This window comes from Triturus cristatus, chromosome 5_1 (assembly GCF_964204655.1).
Source record: "Triturus cristatus chromosome 5_1, aTriCri1.1, whole genome shotgun sequence".
NCBI classification, from domain to species: domain Eukaryota; kingdom Metazoa; phylum Chordata; class Amphibia; order Caudata; family Salamandridae; genus Triturus; species Triturus cristatus.
Window position 1 is genome coordinate 606,722,596 of NC_140587.1, and position 21,394 is coordinate 606,743,989.

At 43.1% G+C, this 21,394-nt stretch overlaps 2 protein-coding genes across 2 annotated transcripts in view; one reads left to right on the plus strand and one right to left on the minus strand.

Moving 5' to 3' along the window:
* LOC146831263 (uncharacterized) overlaps positions 1 to 21,394 on the minus strand; it is a 56,605-nt gene that overhangs the window by 22,474 nt on the left and 12,737 nt on the right. The gene's annotated exons all lie outside the window — the stretch shown is intronic.
* LOC146831264 (lectin-like) overlaps positions 14,302 to 21,394 on the plus strand; it is a 66,552-nt gene continuing 59,459 nt past the window's right edge. The window contains exons 1-2 of the mRNA XM_085604126.1: positions 14,302 to 14,384; positions 18,351 to 18,421. Of these exons, the coding sequence (XP_085460252.1) occupies positions 18,364 to 18,421 (58 nt within the window). The 5' untranslated portion in view covers positions 14,302 to 14,384; positions 18,351 to 18,363. The remainder of the gene's footprint in view (positions 14,385 to 18,350; positions 18,422 to 21,394) is intronic.

Below are 21,394 nucleotides of genomic sequence, written 5' to 3' on the forward strand. Positions count from 1 at the left end.
CTTACAAGTTTCATCAACAGCTTGGCATGAGATCAGAATAATCAACATCACGGATTGGAGTGCAGCACTCCTAAGAATAAACTTTAAATACAGATTGGAGTGATTAACACACCCAGGGATACACTCGGAGCACAGAGTGGAGTTACTTGCACTCCTAAGGATACACTCAGAGGAAAGTGTAGAGTTACTTGCAGTCCTAGGAATATCATCGTGACACAGGATGGGGTATGAGGTTGATGCATATTTCAAAGACTCTGAAGTTAACACAGAACTAACACAGAACTAAAGTCTTGAATCATTGTGCGGTGACAGTTCTAGCATCAAGGGTGTAGGGAGGATTTGGAGGATAAACACACAAGAAGTGCTGGAGTAACTCACAGAAGGGACATGAAGGAAATGTCTATAGTCTTTGAAGATAGGGAAACTTGATCCTGTTTACTACTGTCAGAGGTTTAGTGCGCACTAACCTGATATCAAATACTTAGCCTAGTTCTTTAACTTGTCTGAAGTTCAAAGAATATCTCGAAGCCTTGACTCAGGGAGTTGCGGGGGGTCTGGAGGGGCTGTGCAGGAGGGAGTGAGGAGTAAGACATTGAGAGAGCTGATGCCACAGGAACCACTGGTTTGAATGGAGTTGAAGGAGACTGAAGCGCTTCTCGGTTTTGGCAGGATACTTCAGGTGAGTGGGAAGGGTGAAACTTGCTCTGCAAGGACCGAGGCCAAGACCACATTTGGGTGGGGTTTAGATACCCTCTCGAAGGCTCAATGGATGTAGTTCAATCATGTGTGGCACGTGCCCATCTGGAAGGTTCTACACACGTTACTACACTCTCTTTGACCTGACAGAATGGGCAGGTGTAACTTGTTGATCGGAACCAAAGAACAGGAAACAAATGTATTATTTTCACTCAAATGTGCATAGTAGAAAACAACACCAAGACCCCAGTAACAGCAAGAGCAAGGCTTGCAATTGGCTCATGGGATTCTGGGGAAAACCACACCAAGGACCTTGTAACATCGGGTGCAGTTAATCCATTGGTTCACTGAATATGGGGTACATTTGCAAGGATACAAGCGCAATGGAATTACGAGTGCTAGCAAAGCATCGGTCTCTTGAGTTGAGCGGAAGCATCAGCCATGAGGGTGCTAGGGGAATATTAGTTATGAGGGATGCTGGGGCACATAAGTCATGAGGGAGCTGGGGGAAGATCAGTTATGAGGGATGCTGGGGGTGCATCAGTCATGCCATGCTGAGGGAACATCTGTAATGAGGGATGCTGGGGAAACATCAGTCATGATATCATAGCGTGCATAGAGTGCCAATGGGGTAAAGCAACATGAGCCCTAACATAGGTCATGAGGATGTGAGGAAAGCTTCAGTTATGAAATCATAGCATGCATAGTGTGCCAAAAGGGAAAAGCAACGTGAGCCCTACTGCTAACACTACATAGAAGAAGCAAGAGGGGGTTGCGACGGAGAGAGAGCAGAACGAGGTTGTGACAAAGGCCAACAAAAAGGTCAGCAAAATGTGTGAGGATGTCAAAATGTTTAGGGTGACCCTTTAGAGAGAGACTTTTTCCAACAGAGAAGGGTTGAGAGGAGAGGCAACCTCATGCTTCAGTGCTAGCAGTACCTGGGCCTAGTTGGTGGTCCTGAGTCCGGCATAAAACCGAAAGGTGAAGGAGCCAACTCTTCAGATAACACAGGTTCTTGCTGGCCAGGAGGAACTCTGTGATCAGACTTTTTCTGGCATGTGGTGTCAAATCTGACTACCACCTTAGCAGGTGGCTGAAGTCTCTACCCAGAACCTCTTTGAAAGAGTGTCTGTTTTCAGATGGACACACTCTCTCCATTTTGGAGTCTCTGCCTTACTTTTCCTTGGTTGTATTCTCCTATAGCTGCCTTGCAGATGAGGTTTGCGTGATTGAAAGAGTGGGGATTCGAAGAATAATGAGTGGATTTTATGTTGTTACACTCACTTTAATTCCTATACTGTGTAGTCCCATTGGCCCTTTCTACACTCCCTTTGACCCTACAAAGATGGATTTGTCATATACACTATTGTCTGGTGGCTGACTTTGGCCAACAAAGGAGCAGAATGTATCAAATATTCCCCTCCCTCCATATCCATGTACCACACTTCACAATTTTCACAAGTCATGTTGGTGACAGCAATGGTTCCACTTACTCAAGCCATGTCATACTAAAATACTCTTATGATGGCACACTGAACTGTAGATCTTAATCAGAGGTCTGTATGACACAACAGATGACAGTTGTGAGAAATTGGATTGGTGGTTGGCTGGGTGTGAGCTCTGGTCAAGCAACAGCATAATTACTTGCAGGGTGAACCACAAAATGTCACTCAAATTACATGTGCTTAACCCTGGGTAAAAGCATAGTAAATAAAAAAAAATGTACTCTAAACCAACGAAAAATACAAGCATTAGAATCAGAGTTTTAAAGTTTTAAGCGAAATCTACAGCCTAAAAGATCAATGTGCTGACCACAGGCATCAAGTCATGCAAGACCGGGTCAAAGTCGAAAGTTAAGGCAGACTGTGATGGAGCAAGATTCGGATACAAGAAGTGGATTGGGCCTGGTCAGCGTTTATCTTCAGACTTGGAAAAATTTCTGACGAAAAATGTCTGAGACAGTAAAGTTCAGCAGGGCAAGGCCGCAGGAGGTATTGTAGAGGGAGCTAAGTCATCGGATTGCCTTGGGCCGAAGCCGCAGTGAGGATTCCTGCATTCAGACTCAATAGCTGAACTGGAAGTTGAAAAACTCCAACGGGACGAAGCAGAGGGCTATAGCTGAAGACAGTGCCATGAGGTTGACTGCCACTTTGGCAAAGGAACACTGAAACAGCTTTGCTGCTGCGCAGAAGAATGTAGAGGGAGAAACCGCAAAGTCAGTCTGACCGGTAATGCACCTTAGGTGGATTTGCCCTCAGTTCAAGAAATTGGCCCTCTGGGCACTTTTAGCACCACAACCAAGGGTCCAGGACTCGTAGGACACCTCGTGGAGGCCCAGGACTCACTCAGACTTCGTCCAAAGGCTGGTTCTAGATGGTGAGCATGTTATATCCAAGTGGCTTTGAACAGGAGGCCAGAAATGTAGCCCATGGAGGCACTTCTGGAAGTCCTGGGAGCAAGTGTAGATGCAGGTCTCAACTGCGGGCTGGCCTCTGAGGGTTCAAGGCAGGCTCCAGGCAGCAAAGCAGTCCTTCCAGGTACATCAGCAGTCGGGCAGAATGCACAGCAGATCACAGCACCAGGCAGTTCTCTGAGAGTCCATCCATAGGTCCAGTAGTGCACTGAATAGTGGGTCTGATGATCCTATTTCTATACCCTGGTGCCCTTCTTCTGGAAGGTGGGAGAAGCTTACTGGAAAGGATCTTTGAACTGCATGGATTTTCCTGACTCCCGTGCCCTGGCTCTACGCTGGCTGCAGTGAGAATATAGTGTCATTAAGCCCTTCCTCTGTGTGGAGGCAGAGCACAAGGTATTCAGGTCTAAGTGGCTGTGCTCAGCTCTGATTCCCTATCCTGCCAGCAAATAGCCCATTCATGAAAACTAATCCATTTATTGTGTGGCTGTCTGGGAGGAATTCACAAAGTCTAACTGTCAGTTACACCCAGTCATGTGACCCATGCCAGGCTGCAGGCACAAAAGGGCTAGAGGCAGGAAAATGCAAGTTTCTAATAGTGGCATTTTCAAAAATGTAATGAAAAATCCAACTTTACCATTAAAAAGGATTTATCATTTTCATAGCTACCAAACATGAGAGAGCTACCTCCTCTCAATTAGGAATTAAAGCTTATTAAATGTAAAAAGGAATCCCCAATGTTATACTATTGGAGGGGTAGGCCTTACAGTAGTGGAAAATGAATGAGGGAGTTTTTCACCACGAGGATATGTAAAACTTAAAAGTCAATGCCTGACCTTTAACTTACACAGCACCCTGCCCTTTAGCCTACCTAGGGCCTATTTTAGGGGTGACGTTTATGTAATAATGGGGGAGTTAATGGCTTGGCACGGGGGTTTAAATGGAAAGCCAACATGGCAGTGTGACACTTCATTGGCTGCAGAGGCAGGCCTGGGGCATGTATTAAGGTGGTATTTAAGTAGGTGGCATAATCAGTGCTGCAGGCCCACTGGTAGCATTTAATTTGCAGACCCAGTGATATGGTATACCAGTCTACAAGGGACTTATACATAAATCAAATATGCCAATCAAGCCATGTTTAAGGAGTGAGCACAAGCACTTTAGGACAAGTTAGCGGTGGTAACGTGCAGAGAGTCCCAAGGCACACAAAAGCGAAAATCCAGCAAAAATTGGAGGTAAGATGGCAAAAAGCTGGGGGGAAAGACTACCCTAAGGTTGACAGGTCTAACAACAGTGTTATGCCAAACAATTTGCCTTACATACAAAAGTTGTTAAATTGAGACAACTGCAAGATTTATGTATGATTTTCACACTATCAGAAAGAAATAGGCCATGTTTTTAAAATACATAGGACCATTTTGTAACCTAGCTTCTCAAGTCATTAGGCATTATTCTGATCTGATTTCTCACAACATTCTGGCAAAGCACTGTCATGAGCACTGTAACATATGACGACATGGTGGCAATGCCCCAGTCAACACATACTCTCCAAAAACCAATCTCTTGTGTTTTAATAGGTATGGATACGAATGTAACTGTAAAAATGTGGGACATTTTAGTAATACACATTATTTGTCATTTGTTAATTACTTGGCATCTTGACAACATGGATATGACAAACCAAACAAAACGTGAGACAACAAAACATGCTATCGATAGTTATGCGATCTCAATAAATATACATGTTACCTACCACTGTCCTGCTTCTGGTGTTATTCAGTCTGATCATGGAGATGTGGGTAGGCAGCCTGTAGGAGCCTTTTCTACAGTGGGTTCAGCTGGCAGTACCTGGTGTGGGGCTACGTTGACCTTCTAAGCACGTCCTAGACTTTGTTGTGGTCCCAATGTTGGGTGGGCTCACAATGCTTGTGACACTCCTGGACCAAGCGGTTTTAAGTTTGACTGAAAAACCTAGAAATATCCGGCAATATCATTGCTGATGGTAGGTGTGCAAACTTCACCAGCAGGCTATATAATCCCATACAATTCGGCATAATGCTGGAGGGTCCCGCTCCAAGATCACCTCAAAAGTGCAATTTTATTACATGTTTATGTGCGTGCAGTGAAAATCTACAAACGTAACCAGTGTGGGATGATTATTTTTATGCAGATAGGAAAAGTTTCTACTGTGATTATTGTGGTTTTCTGTTATTTGCATATGATGCTGATTAAAATGGCATATTATTTTAATGTGGGTTGTTTGTGTTGTGTGTTATTGTGTGAGTGTATAATTTTTGTGCATCTAATGTGTCAGGATGTGTATGTGTATTTCTTTAAGTATGTGTATCAGGATTTATGCATTTTTATAATATGCATTGTATTAGTGTCTACAATCGTAAAGATATTCAACGAAATATTTAAAAAAAGATTATTAATATTATGAATGTGCCTTTTTATAGCTGTTTGTAATGTGGAAAGTTATTTTACATTTTTTCCTTTCATTTGTTCTTATGTGTGTTGTCTTTTGTGCTAGTAGGGGAATTCTCTGTGTTTGTTTGAGGGTGATTCCCGTGCTGTGCCTCTAGGTGGCCATCTGTAGTGTGAGAGTTCCTCTGAGTCTTATCTGTAGTAAATTGAGCCTGTTTGGGCTCTAGTAGTGCTGGAGTAGATCAGGGTGTAGCACTTGTGAATTGCAACTGATTTACAATTTTGTAGGTGTGTTTTTGTACTGGTGTGTCTTTCCTTCTGTTCCTTCTTAATTTATCTTTCCTCCAGTCAGTTTTTAACAGACATTTATTCTCCAGCCTCTCCATTTGCCACTCCTACAGTTGCACCTGAAATGAAGAACTTTATGTGCATCGTTGTAATCACTATCAGTGGCGAACTCCACACATGAGGGATAGGAAAGGCACGGGTGTACACCTGCACATAAGTGAATTGTATTTGTGAGTACATAAAATAGTACTTCAGGAGAACTAATACTCATAGTATACAATTATTTTCTGAATTAGGTCCCATGTGTTCACTGTTTCACTTCATAAGGACATTTTCTTTCAAAAGGGCAATTTGCATGAGCAGACTTACAATTTAACAGCAGCTAATGATGAATTTAACATTACTAAACATAGGAACACATTTTACTTATATAGCTTAGGCCCAAAGTAAGCTCTAATATTATGTATGTTCTTTCCCATTTCCACATTTAAACTTAAAATAGGAGATACTTACTGTTGTGACGATAATATTACACCATTGTGTTGATATTTACTAGGTACAATAATAACCTGCTGCCTTCCACCCCAGTTGTAATCAGGGCCTAATTTGGCACCCTCTATTCGAGATCACGCAGATTGCACTTGTGCTATTTATAGCCACATTTGCAGGACTTGACAAATGCAAAAATTACAATTGCATAGACCAATCAGCGAAAAAGTGACATTTGTTATTGGTCGGTTGTTTCAAATATTGGTTGAATATTACACCTCTGAGCTCTTTGTAGTCTAAAAGTGCATGAGCGATAGTGTGTATTATTTCGTCGAGGCTAATATATATTTTTTTACGTAATATTAGTGATATTATTTAGGGATGAGAGTACTTAGTGGCAGGACGCCAGACGACTGCCCAGTGAATCTAATATATAAATCAGCCCGCGCTTGGCATCCATTATTGACTATAGTTTCTGCTCACCTCCCATGTTCGCTGCTGTTCGCTCCTTCCACACTGCGGAGCACTGTGATAGAGACCATCTTCCACAAACTCTGGTGTTGGACCTCAATAGGGAGGTCACTGAGAGTAGACCAGTTTACTGGGAACTAAAATGCTCAGAATAATATTTTGCTTCGATTGTTAATAGTGCCTCATCTCATCAAAATGTTTCAGCACACCCAGACTTTAGCCCAAACTTCAAAAAGAAATCAGTAGAGTAGCCTGTCGTCTGACCAAGAAAAAGCTAAACCAGCCTCTGTGGCTAGCTCGTAAGAAAGGCTTCACAACAAAGAATTAGAACTTAGATGCACTGAGGGCGGCAAAAAAGGAATCCAAAAAGACTATTTGTTCCAACAACAGAAAGATCTGGACGCCTTCTAGGTCGAGCTGCTCTATAATAGCAAACAATTCAACTCAAGATCTTTTTGGCAAACTGTGAATGATTTCAACGGGCAGCAGCAGGCCCCTTGGATCATTCCAATCAGGGAAGATTGTTGGATTATATTTCTTAAGAAACACTTCTTGGCTGGAATGGAACTGGCTCCAGCAACACATAGGGAGGCTTATCCTGTCCTGCCAGCTCCGATGGCCTAGCACCTCCCTCTATCTAGTCCTTTATCACAGTAAACCAGACAGTAAATATACCATTAACAAATGTCTCCCCAGCAGATCAAGCTGCCAACCTGGGGTTATGTCATAGTTTAGGCTACTGTCCAAATGGCCAACTGTCTTTAGCCTCGGACCTACTCTTTTCCCTCAACCCAAAAGGTGTGCAACTGCCACAACAAGAGGCTGAACACGTTATTAACAAAGCTAGGAAGTACGGCTTCCCCAGGCCAAAAGGAATACCCCTGGCCATTTATATGCAATACCTGCCGTATTGGTTAAGGAAGCTGGCCCCCCATTATTCCCCACTACACAAGGGAGGGGAAAAACTATGTTTAGAAAAAGATCACCTCATAATGCTCCTAGACAATGAAGCAAAATATTGTGCATCCTGTATTCTTCATGACCAAACCGTCTGGGTTGACGCTAATCAATTAATTCCAATAACTCAATCCTGCTTTCGGAGGGGCTCTGGCACCATTACAAACATCTTAGCCCTGTCAACAACCTTGGGTCAAATGGCAAAGCTGAATCGTACTACCTATCTTTGCTTTGTTGTTTATAAATTGGCGTTTGATTGTGTAAATCATGTGAAGCTCTGGCGGAAGCTCAGGGCTTTGAACATCCCCTCCCACGTGCTCAGATTCATCGAGCCCTTACACAGTCATGTATGGGTGCGGATTAAAATCAATGATGGCTCCCTACTGTGAAGAAGATGCAAACCCATCATGGCCAAAAACAGGGGTGAGTATTAGCCCCACTTCTTTTCCATCTTTTGATGGCTGACCTCTCCCCTGCTCTTGATGAAACTAACAGCCATGCCCCCAGATTCGGTATCTTTGCTTTGAACCATCTTTTATATGCATACAATGTAGTCTAATGCAGCTTTGAACCATCTTTTATGTGCGTAAAATGTAGTCTTATGCAGCTTTGAACCATCTTTTATCTGCGTACAAAGGTGGTCTTATGTAGCTTTAAACCATCTTTTGTATGCATACAATGTAGTCCTATGCTGCTTTGAACCATCTTTTATGTGCGTACGATGTAGTCTTATGCAGCTTTGAACCATCTTTTATATGCGTACAATGTAGTATTATGTAGCTTTGAACCATCTTTTATATACGTACAATATAGTCCTATGCAGCTTTAAACCATCTTTTATATGCCTACAATGTAGTCTTATGCAGGTTTAAACCATCTTTTATATGCGTGCAATGTAGTCTTATGCAGCTTGACTAAAATGGGCTTTCAGAGACTGATCAATACGCTCCACCACCATGCAGCGCTAAATGGCCTGGTTGTCAATAGGAACAAAACCAAGGTGCTGATGGTCAGCAAGGCAACTAGGAAAAATGTAACCTGCCTTCTTGGCACACACATCTTAGATGCAGTAAATGAATACATGTACCTAGGATTTCCGCTGGAGGATAGAGGAATGGCCAACAAAAAGCTTCGAGCTATTACAAATAAGAGCAACGCCCTCATTGCTACCTTTACCACGTGAGCAAGAAGTTGAAAGGCTCATCATTCGATCCGCTGCTGAAGTTCCTGGCAGCAAAATTCTGCCATCTTTGACATGGGTAGCGAGGCTTTCTTGGGCCGTGACTCGGCCGTACTGGACAAACTCCAATAAATATCTACTGTTAAGTATTAAATCAAACACACGGAACACTTCCACTAGCCAAATCCGTCTGGAGTTTGGCCTCAAACGGTAGTCTATTGGCCGCCAGTGATCTATAGACGGCTTGCAATGGCTAAAATCTCTTTTTTTAAAGGATAAAGAGGAGTATGCTAAAAGAGGTCAAGCCTGGATCTCATTAATCACTGCTCTAAATTATCGCGAGCACTGTATTTAGCCAGCACTTACCCGCTGCACCTGAAACTTAAACTACGAAGTGCTGCCTCAATCTCTAGCGGAAAAACGAGCATGGATATACTCTGGAAACATAGAGTGCCGTTTATGTGGGACAGACGAGAATCTCCTGCACTTAACATGCATGTGCTTCGAGCTGGCCATAGAGAGGAGGCACATTCTTAAGCCCCTATTCATAAGTAAAGAAATCCGTACATGCAGATATGCAGTGATATCCTCTCTGAGCCAGAAGACACTAAGGGGGATATGTATAATGAAGTGGCGGAGCATGTCGTTAGCCTCCTTGGCTTAATGGCATGCTCCGCCACTTCAGAAATGCAAGGCTGCACCATATTTACAAGGATGTGGTGCAGCCTTGCGTTTCCCCCTGTGATGGCGCTAAGTTTAACAACTTAGCGCAAATGCAGGCACCCTTGCACCAGAGTGCAAGGGTGTCTGTGTGCAGGGGAGGATTGGTTATCCACAGGAAGGAATCCCATCCTGCACATGAACAATCCTAAAATGCCATTTTGTAACTTTCATGTGTGCTGCTTCATGCAGCACACATGAAAGTTACAAAAAGGCATTTTTTTTAAAAGTTTGTTTACGTACAGGAAGATACACTTTCCTGTACATAAACAAACTATGGCATTTTGCTTTTTTATGTGTGCTGCACACTTCCACACTGCTGAGCACTGTGATAGAGACAATCTTCCACAAACTCTGGTGTTGGACCTCAATAGGGAGGTCATTGAGAGTAGACCAGCCATGTTCCGCTCCCAGTTTGCTGTGAACTAAAACAAACTAAAATGCTCATAATCATCTTTTGCTTTGATTATTAATAGTGCCTCAGCTCATCAAAATGTTTCAGCACACTCTGAATTCAGCTCAAACTTCAAAAAGAAATCAGTAGCCTGTCGTCTGGCCAAGAGAAAGCTAAACCAGGCTCTGTGGCTAGCTCACAAGAAAGGCTTCACAACAAAAAATTATAACTTAGATGCACTGAGGGGGGCAAAAAAGAAATACGAAAAGACTGTTTGTTCCAACAAAAAGAAAGATATGGACACTTTTGGGCCAAGCTGCTCTATAATAGCAAACTATCCAACTCAAGATCATTTTGGCAAACTGTGAATAATTTCAACGGGCAGGAGCCGGCCCCTTGGATCATTCCAATCAGGGAAGATTGCTGGATTATATTTCTTGGCTGGAATGAAACTGGCTCCAGCAACACAAACAGAGGCTTATCCTGTCCGGCCACCGCTGACGGCCTAGCATCTCTCTGTATCAAGTCCTTTCTCACAGTAAACCAGACAGTATGGCGTAAAATAGGTGTGCGTGTTAGCCCCACTTCTTTTCCATCTTTTGATGGCTTACCTCTCCCCTGCTCTTGATGAAACTATCAGCCATGCCCCCAGGTTCGGCATCTTCGCTTTGAACCATCTTTTTTATGCGTACAATGTAGTCCTATGCAGCTTTGAACCATCTTTTTTTATGTGTACAATGTAGTCTTATGCAGCTTTGAACCATCTTTTATTTGCATACAATTTAGTATTATGCTGCTTTGAACCATCTTTTATATACCTATAATGTAGTCTTAAGCAGCTTGACCAAAATTGGCTTTCAGAGACTGATCAATATGCTCCACCACCATGCAGCGCTAAATGGGCTGGTTGTCAATCGGAACAAAACCAAGGTGCTGATGGTCAGCAAGGCAACTAGGAAAAATGTACACTGCCTTCTTGGCGCACACATCTTAGATGCAGTAAATGAGTACATGTACCTAGGGTTTCTGCTGGATGATAGGGGAATGGCCAACAAAAAGCTTTGAGCCACTAAAAATAAGAGCAACGCCCTCATTGCTACCTCTACCACTGTGAGCAAGAAGTTGAAAGGCCCATCATTCCATCCGCTGCTGAAGGTCCTGGCAGCAAACATTCTGCCAACTTTGACATAGGGTAGCGAGGCTCTCCTGGGCAGTAACTCAGCCGTACGGGACAAACTCCAATAAATATCTACTGCTAAGTATTAAATCAAACACAAGGAACACTTCCACTAGCCAGATTCGGCTGGAGTTTGGCCTCAAAAGGTAGTCTATTGGGCGGCAGGGATATATTGACGGCCTGCTTCAAGTTAAGACAAGCTGAAACTAACACCCTAAACAACATCTTGTGGTTAGCAATTAACAAAGAGGGCAGCAGCAGTAGTCTTAAAGAATTCTTGGATCAGTCTGTAAAGAATTTGCACTTTGAAAACCTATAGGGGCTGACACTCTCATATAACATCTTGAAAAAACTAGTAAACTCTGCAATGGCTAAAATCTCTTTTTTTAAAGCATAAAGAGGAGTATGCTAAAAGAGGTCAAGCCTGGATATCATTAATAGCTGCTCTACATTATGGCGAGTACTGTATTTAGCCTGCACTTACCCGCTGCACTTGAAACTGAAACTATGAAGTGCTGTCTGGGCTGCCTCAATCTCTAGCGGAAAAACCAGCATGGATATACTCTGGAAACAGAGGGTGCCATTTCTGTGGGACAAACAACGAGAATCTCCTGCACTTAACATGCATCTGCTCCAAGCTTGCCATGGAGAGGAGGCGCATTCTTAAGCCCCTATTCAGAAGTAAAGGAATCCATACATTAAGGCATGCCGTGATATTCTGTTTAGAGCCGAAAGACATTAAGGGGGATATGTATAATGAAGTGTTAGAGCATGTCGTTAGCCTCCTTGGCTTAACGACATGCTCCGCCACTTCAGAAATGCAAGGCTACACCATATTTACAAGGATGTGGTGGAGCCTTGCGTTTCTCCCTGCGATGGCGCCAAGTTTAACAACTTAGCGCCAATGCTGGCACCCTTGCACCAGAGGGCAAGGGTGTCTGTGTGCAGGGGTGGATAGGTTATCTGTAGGAAGGTGTCCCTTCCTGCCCATGAACAATCCTAAAATGCCATTTTATAACTTTCATGTGTGCTGCTTCATGCAGCACCCATGAAAGTTTCAAAATGGCATTTTTTTAAAAGGTTTGTTCATGTACAGGAAGGGACACCTTCCTGTACATAAACAAACCATGGTACTTTGCTTTTTCCATGTGTGCTGCACAAGGCAGCACATATGGGAAAAGCAAAACGAGGAGAAATAATGCATTTCTCCTCGTTTTGCCAACTTAAGACCAGGACTTTCCTGGTCTTAATTTTGGCGCGGCCTCCTATGTACGACACCCTTGTACATAGGGGGCAGCACCAAATACAATGGGTGTTGCGGTGGAACGCCAAACAAAACACCTACTGCTCACCCCTTTCACGCTAACCATAGCCTGAAAGGGAGCCTTATGTACAAAGCTTCGTTAAGCCACGTTAAGTGGCCTAACGCTGCTTTGTACATAAGGCAGGGCACCTATCGCCAAGGGAACGTCACAAAAAGTGACGTTCCCGTGGCGATGGGGGCTTGTACATATGCCCCTGAGCCTCTTGTTGTCTTCACTTGGAGGTAGACTGCATTTTGGTGTCGAAGGAGTGAAGCTGAACCACTTTGGCCACCGGCCAGCAAACATGAGCTGGTGGGCATGCTCAAATGTAGAAAGGGTGCACTGCATGCTCAGACACAAGCTCAAAGCAGCAGCACACATGAGACCAGAGAATAAATAGAGATACAAGAAGGACTATTCGTGAATTTAAGATAAACATCCAAATATTGTCAATATTCATTTTAGTACATTTTAATTTTTGCTGACAATATTTAGACTTTATTGCAAAACTTGCCAGCAATTGAAATCCCTGAAATAGGCTGCTTTGGTGGAAAAAACAAAAAAACTGCTGCACTTCAGGAACTGCTTTTTACCCCTGGACAAAAATAGAGGCCAGCGCAAGTAAAATCACTCAGGCTGAGCCCTAGTGTGAATGGTCCTCTGTCAGAGTGGGGGTTGCTCATGTGTGCAACCACTGGCGCTGCTCACCTGCCCTTCTACAAGTCCAACTAATGATAATAATTGGTTTCCACTGCTGTAACTTTAACTTTATATATTTCATTTTGCTTGTCACAAAGATGGATTTAAGATGAGCAAGCGTTGGCCCCGGTGTGTGGCGGCACTGCGCACTTGCTCTGCAGTCAGCCTAGCCCTAGACGATTGTAACTGTGGGATTTCATTGGAATGTAGGGTCGCTTCTCAGCCCATGAACTACAATTGGAGCAGTCCATAGGTGAATTGATAAACCTAATGCTCTAATGAACTAGCTGACCAATGAGACCAGTAAGGAGGATACTCCACGGGCTGATCCAAAATTTGGCTGACACTTCAAACAAGCAGCCGTGAAGCAGACTGACCCATTAGCAACCAATGGCCTGTGGAGGAGTCTCACAGCCTTTATCGCTATATGTGTTGTGTTCATGACATAATCTCTAGAAAACTATGTTGTGGTCCAACAAATATTAGACAAATACGCTTGCTGTGCCGCTACAGGTTTGATGGATTTAACACGTCACTGTGATCAAAAAGTAGACAACAAATGATTGGAAATCAATTAAAATGACGGTAAGGTTTTTTAAGGTTTAATCTGCAAACACCTAGATGGATGGAAATGAGAAATATGAGGTTTGAAAAATTGACATAATAGCACAAAATACCCTGTAAATAAGATAACAACGGACATAAAAATGACACAATCACTGATATGATATACATCACTACCAATGACTTGATCCATGATATCACATTTGACACCATCAGTGAGAGGTTGCTCCATGCAGGAGACGTGGAAAAAAGGATGGCGCTACAGGAAAGGGAAATGAGGAAAAGCAAATTCAAGAGCCTGGCGTTTTTTACAACATGGAATATCTTCTGCGTCAGTCTGTAGGGCAAAGTAAATGAAACGAAAGACGTGAATACTTGCATGAATATTTGCATGGAGACGTCTAGAAATATTTGGTGGCACAGGGCCAAAGGTATACTCTTCGTGTCCCTTCTGGCGACAAGTTTATTGCTCAAGCCTTCTTTTCAGTGATTGGTTGGTGAACGAGAGGTGTGGCTGTTGTCACCTAATAGGACCCCATTCGACCACGAAGCTCCGAACAGACGGGATCTTCTCTTCCAATTGCTTTCTTGCTCCAAGGTACAAGGTAAGACCACGGGTTTGCATTGACACAAGAATTGTGTAGGAGTGGCAGGGCCGTTTTTGCATTTGGTTTTCTGGTTAAACTTGTTTCCCTCTCCTGAATTCACCTTCACTTATTTTAACTCATATAGTCTATATTAATGCTCCTTGTACAACACTTTTATCCAATTTGCTTTTTACAAACCCGCTGTCACATCACTATTTGAATGGTAAAAGGGAGAGCCATCAGCACTTGTCCACAGTCCATAATTATTCGGGTGCAACCTTACAATGCCCGCAGTCACAACCAGCAGACAGTGTGAAAGCCAACACCCAAAGCAAAGCCAGCTGTCAAAGACCCGAAGGGAAGAGGAGCCTTCAGTTCTCTTTCCTTTTGTGCTCCATGGGGCTGCCATTCATTACCAGAGGGACTGTTTATATATTGCTCTACTGGCGGTCGGTGCAGGGAAGCAGGGCTTTATTAACAGTACCACGCTTTCTAAATCACCAAGCTAGATCTGAAATTGATGTTCTATCTGCTGTGAATGTGTTTGCAAAAAGGGCATTTTGAGGTCGACGGCACGGATCTCATCTGACGCTGCAAATCACCAACATGCAGCTTATAATCAGAGGCCGCAGGAGACCAAAGATTTCAGAGAGGTGAGAGGGGAGTAGGGTAACAGTGTGCTCGTGCATTATAATGAACAGACTACCACATTACTGACTTGTTACACATCATGTTCCGGTGCCATTCCTCATTACTTACCCTTTGACCCTTTAAACCTCCATATTTAACCAGCGTGTAGAAAGAAAAATAACCATAAACACACATAAAGGCAAATTTCGTTAAGAAAAGTGCCTTGTTGTTACAGACCCACGCTTTGTGTATCAAGGAAGAAGTGCCACCGAAGCTACAGGGAGTCAAAGAGAAGGATACTGGACTGCCACCAAGACCCCCCTAGCTGCAGAGTCCAAGTGAGCCTCATGGAGCTCAGTGAGAGGACAGGGGCCTTGGCAGGATCTGTACAGAGATCTGAGGTTGAGTGAGGCGGGGCTAAAGGGTTCACTACAATAGAGAAAACATAGCACTGAGAGGGTGAGAGATTAGGAATGGGAAGTATGCATGTTCATTGACAGTAACTGGAGCATTGTAGAAAAGGCGGGAACTAAAACTCTAGAATGCTTGACGGTGACCTGTGAGTGTTGTGTCACAGAAGCTGCAATGGTTGTGGAGAGAAAGAGAATGGTATAAGACTAAGGGCCTAAGTTAGAGGGTGGCACAAGGGTTACTCTATCACAAACGTGACGGATATCCTACCACCTTATTACAAGTGCTTTATATCCTATGGCCGTTGCAGTAAGGAACACTTTTGTGAAGGAGTGACACATTTGCCAAACTTTAAATAAGGCCTAGAGCGCCAGATGTACAATCATTGGCAATTGTGACTCGCAAATAGCGCCAAATTGCGAGTCGCAATTTGCGAGTCACATTTGCCAATGTAAAACAGTCACTGAGACACTGTTGCAAATTGCATGCCTCATGCATATTAACGAGGCAGTCGCTATTTGCGACCCCATTGGGAATGGCGGGCACTCCCAGGGATGGTAGCCTGCTGGGGTCAGCAGACCTCCATGTCTGGGACTGCTTTTAAATAAAGCAGTTTTTTTTGTTGAAATGCAGCCCGTTTTCCTTAAAGGAAAACAGGATGTGTTAAAAAAAAACAAAAAAAACATTTTTTTCATTTTTGGGTCGAGCATTCGAGACTTTGTGTATATACTTTAGTATATACTTATTATATACTTATATGTATATGTACTTTGTGGGCTCTGGAGATCGGCCCTAGGACTTGTCTGCTTCCACTTACGGACTTTTTTTCTGTCCAACTGCCTCTATTTAACTGTCTTGATTGAAAACGACCAGCAGAGTTCAGTAAAATACCAGAATTCCTTTCTGCTGAGGGACTTTCTTTTTTTATTTTTCTGGCAACTGCCTATATTTAACTTTCTTGATGGAAAGCGACCAGCAGAGGTCAGTAAAATACCAGAATCACTTTAGCATTCTCTAGATTCCAGTCCATAGAAATTGTCTTCCCCGAGCACCCGTAGACAATAATATTTCTTTTAAATCTTGTATTTTCAGTGATATTACCACCGATGGCCCTGATTTTATATTAAAAACAGAGCTTTGGACTATACCATTTCCAGTTGAAAGGCAATATTTCTCTCCATGTGTTCCAAAACCTGGCATGTCACGCAGTTTGGTGCTTACTTTCCCTCCATGTTAAAGAACAGTAGATGTTTCAGCACCCATGCTAATGTGCTTCATGGCTAAATATACATATAAGGTCCCAAAGGCGAGACCAATTGCATTGCAATTGCTTGTTTAATGGCAGGTAGTGGGCCCTGGGACTACTGCATGAAATGAAAAATTTGTTGTGCCTCCATTCACAAAGGGGAAGGGGACCCCTTCCTGTTTGCAAATGGTTTACCACCCTCTTGAAGAGGGTGGTAAACTGCAAGTGTTTTGCCACCGCAATTGCAGTTGCAAAACTTTCTTATATAGGGGTCAGAATCGCTTTAAGAAGGGACGCCCTCAGAACGCCCTTTCCTAATAGTGAGTCGCTAACCCTAGTTTGCGAGTCGCTATTTAATTGGCGACTCGCAAAATAGGGTTAGTATATGGGCCTCAGGTTTTTTGCAAGAGCAAACGGCTCTAAAACCCATTTGCGCATGCAAAAATCTGTTGTACCTCTGGCCCTTAATCTACTAACCATTTGCTGAAAACTCTCCCCTCTCATGGATCATTTCACAAAATGTCTGTGCTGTAGCCATCAAAGGCAAGGTGATTGAATTTTAAATACACTAGTATACTTTCTGCCCACTAATGTTCTATATTTGGTCTTCTGCAAAGAGGAATACTGACTTATATACTGACCTAGTGTTGGGCAGAATGTTCACTGAGCTTTGACATCCTGCCATTTGTCAACTTTGCAGTTTGTGTCACCCCTGATTTTAGATACACAGCTGCAGGCCTCTTTCCCGAAGCCCATGAGATAGGCGTATGGTGACCCTCTTGTTCAAATCCATCCAAAACCAATGAAATATCTTACTCTGGGGCCTGCCCAAAAATCAGACCTCATCTGGAGATGACAGAGAGGAAAAAATCACCTGAAGTATTTGGAAAAAAGTGTATGGAGTGCTTTTATTTATTGTTTAGAAAACCTTTTCATATTTTGCAACTACTTTAGAGATGGTGTAAACATTTTACCTTGGAAATGTATTTGCAATGTTTCCCTTTAAACTAGTGTGGTGGCAGTCTCCTGTAATGTGTGCTGCCTAGGCAATGTATTGGTGATTGCAGAAGCACCTGTTATTATCATATTGTTACATTGTATCCTGAGGGAAAGGCTGTGGATGGGCAAAGACCTCCGTCATTTCAATGTAAACTGTTATTTGTGAAGCAAATCAAAGGCCCCTTTCCATCTTCCTTTGTGTATTTTCTGAACTTTCCTGTCATGTTGATGCAAGTTTTATATTCCCCATCTCCCTCTGTCACAAGACATTTAGCATCCTCAAGGCTGGCCCTGCCCCAGTAAATCTTTCTTTATTCTGTCTGGTTTGTATTTTACTTCACTTTGCTTCCTACCCCTCCCACACCTCCCCTATTACCCCCCGCCCTCAAAATGTACTCGGTGTTCTCCTTCCTGCCTGCTACTAAGTCTGTGACTCCACCCAAAAGCTGGTCTCCCTGCTAACATATCATGCTCCGCTCCCTCTCCCTGGGCACGTTTTGTTACTCGCCCATATTGAGAAATGTCAGCATTAAAACCTGCGCGGTATGGAAGTGTGAGGCAATTTACATCTACAATAATTTCCCGCCATTTAAAATTTCCAGTGTTTTAGCATCTACACCAATGAGTATTTTTTTGTATATATGATACGGACAGTAAGTAAAGTGTGTATTTTGACTCTTTTTTACTCCTCTTTTCAGAAGATAACCAAACATGCAGGAAGTTGTTGGCAAAATAATTCTGCTCTGTGCGATGTTCTCATACAGCGCAGGTAAGGTGTTTTTATTATTAACACAGCATCATTTTCATTACTTTTTTAGACGTAATAAAAACTGTATTTAGTGCAAGGTATTCTTTGAATTGAATGCCCTATTGCACACAATACAAACGTATGTGTTAAGGGATGAGGAGGACCAAACGTAAGGTACAGAGACACCATAAAAAGTTTATTGAGAGAGTCCTAAGGACTTCATGAAAAGAACGTGGGAAGAGGAAAAGAGAGACTTGTTTACATAAAAATGTAATTACCATCAAGGTAGCTGCAGAAGATCACAAGCTGCAGGAGTTACTGTAAGCACTCTGGGCCCGATTCACAGAACAAACTTAAGACAAAATCCTAAACTTACTACTTTTGGTATTCACAGAAGGCATTTAGTAGTAGTAAAGTTAGGATTTGGTCTTAAGTCTGTCTTCAGTCTGTCTTAAGTCTGTCTTAAGTCTGTCCTAAGTTTGTCTTAAGTCTGTTTTAAGTCTGTCCTTAGTTTGTCTTAAGGGGCATATCTGCAAGGGCCGGCGATAATTATCGCTCAGGGCTCTTAGCGTGAGGATAATTATCGCCGGCCAACTCTGAATTTTATCGGGGAGATAGTGTGCTATTAGCAACGCTTATCTCCAAAGCGATAAAATTCAGAGCGCAAGCTGCCAATTGTGAGATTATCGCTGAAAATCCAGCGATAATCACACAACTTTTGGCGAAAGCTTGCTGAGAGGGTCTCACATACTTAGCCATGATATCCACCTTCCATAGGATATCATGGCTAAGTCAGTTTCAAAGCAGGCGTAAGGAAAGTAGCGATAACAGATGTTACTGCTACATTTCTTGTCGCTATGCTGCTTTGCGTGAGGCTTGATAATAGGAGAAATGTCGCTTAGCGACATTTCTCCCGTTATCTTGGGGAGGAACGCCCACTTTGCATCTCATTAGAGATGCAAAGATGGGTGTTAAGGGAAATGGCAATTAGGCAAGGTTTCACGCGACAGCGTGACCTTGCTTATCAGGCTATGAAATTATCAGCACTTTTCGTCCGAAAACGGACGCAAAAGCGGCGATAATTTTATATTGCCTGCTTGCTTATATGCCCCTAAGTCTTTTAATATAGGATAATATTGAAGTTGTCTGTCTGTCTCTGCACTGAAAAAAGCAGCTGACCAGTTTAACTGGAGTGTTGGTAGGACTGTGAGCTTTATACAGATGTGCATATGTTTCGCTCAAAGGGGCAAGTTGGACTTTAATCTTCATCAAGGCATGTGCATTTGTAGCATTTCTAGTGCTACTTAATCTTGAAAGCAAAAAAACAGACATTACTCAGTTTCAATCTTCCAATCTGTGGCTTCATACTTTCATGTGTCAGGATGTTGCTTGTTGTTCACATGTTTGCTAGCATGTCTTCAGATGAACACAATATGCCAGCCCTGAGTCACACAGGTAAACGTACACTTTTGTGTAAGTTTACAATTGTTTTGGTATTCACCAACTACGGGCCTCATGTGTTATGATTTGGTGCAGGGCAGCGCCTCAAAGCTTTTCGCTTCGCTTCCCTATGCCAAATCAAAAGTGCAGAAATGCACCATATTTACGAGTTACAGGGTATTCCTGTCCTTTCGGCTAGCGCACAATTTGATGCCTTGCTCCAATACAGGCACCCTTGCCCCTTGGTGCAAGGGTGTATGCGTTGTTGGCAGGATTGTTTTTGTGCAGATAGGGACACATTCCTAAACAAAATAGAAGCGTTTTCCTGTTTGTATGTGTGCTGCAGAAAACAGCACACATGGAAAGAAAAAAACAAGGAGAAATAAATATATTTCTCTTTGTTCCATCTAATAATAATAATAATCCACATTTGTAAAGCGCAAACAATCCCCCGTGAGGGTCTCTAGGCGCTGGGGGCAGTCGGGAAGATTAAGCAAGCTATTGCCCAGAGTCACATGGTGCTGGGCTAATCTGCCGCCGGCGATCGAACCGTCATCCCCAGATTCCCCGGTGGCGGCGCCACACCATCTGCCCTGGGGAGGTGTAAAGTTTTGATGCATTCCCAGGTTTACATTTCCTTGTAACACGCAACACCCATTAAACACCCATTTCTCGCAAAGATGTCCTTGGGGGCCAACTACCCTTCCTGCTGCCTCCTGTAAGTCCCACACAGCGGGATTGCTAGGAGGTCTACGGAGGTGACTCCCTTTTTGTCCACCACTCTGCAAATGCCCCTGCTGACGCACTACTGGTTTAGGGGAAGAAGTCCACTTTACTCCTAAGGGACATTGTGGGTCAAGAAGCCCTCCTAGTATCCCCTGTAAGTCCACTACAGCGGGTTTCCTGAGAGCTGGTCGGAGGCCCAGCAGCCTTTCTGCACCACTCTGCAAACGCAACTACTTTTTAAAAAAACAAGAAATTTACGAAAAAAACAAAGGTTACAAGAACGTTATAGTTAGGAATTAGCATTTTGAAAAACCTTAGAGATTCACTGAAAAAAACAAAGGTTACAGAGACGCTATAGCTAGGCTCAGGTTTCTATTTGAAACAAAAAGGTAAATTCAGCAGTTATAGTTAGCTCAGTTAACTATAACTCGCACCCCCGCAATGCACTGCTTATGATCTCACATAATACATCACTCATGACATGGTCAGTGACATCACTGGTGGCATCACTGATGACATCGCTGATTATATTACTGATGACATCACTGATTACATCATCTAGAAAATTACTAATGCATCCAGTCACACCCCATAAACCCTTTCATACACCCACTCCCACACAACCATTCACAAATCCATTCACAGACCCATACCAGTACTTTGACACCCACTCACTGATTTATAGATCTACACACACATCCACTCACTCATCTATACAGTCACTTATACACCCACTCACTAACTAATACAGCCACTGACATATCCACTCATACACCCATACAGCCACTCCCACACTGAGTCAGGCACCCATAGAGCTACTCACACACC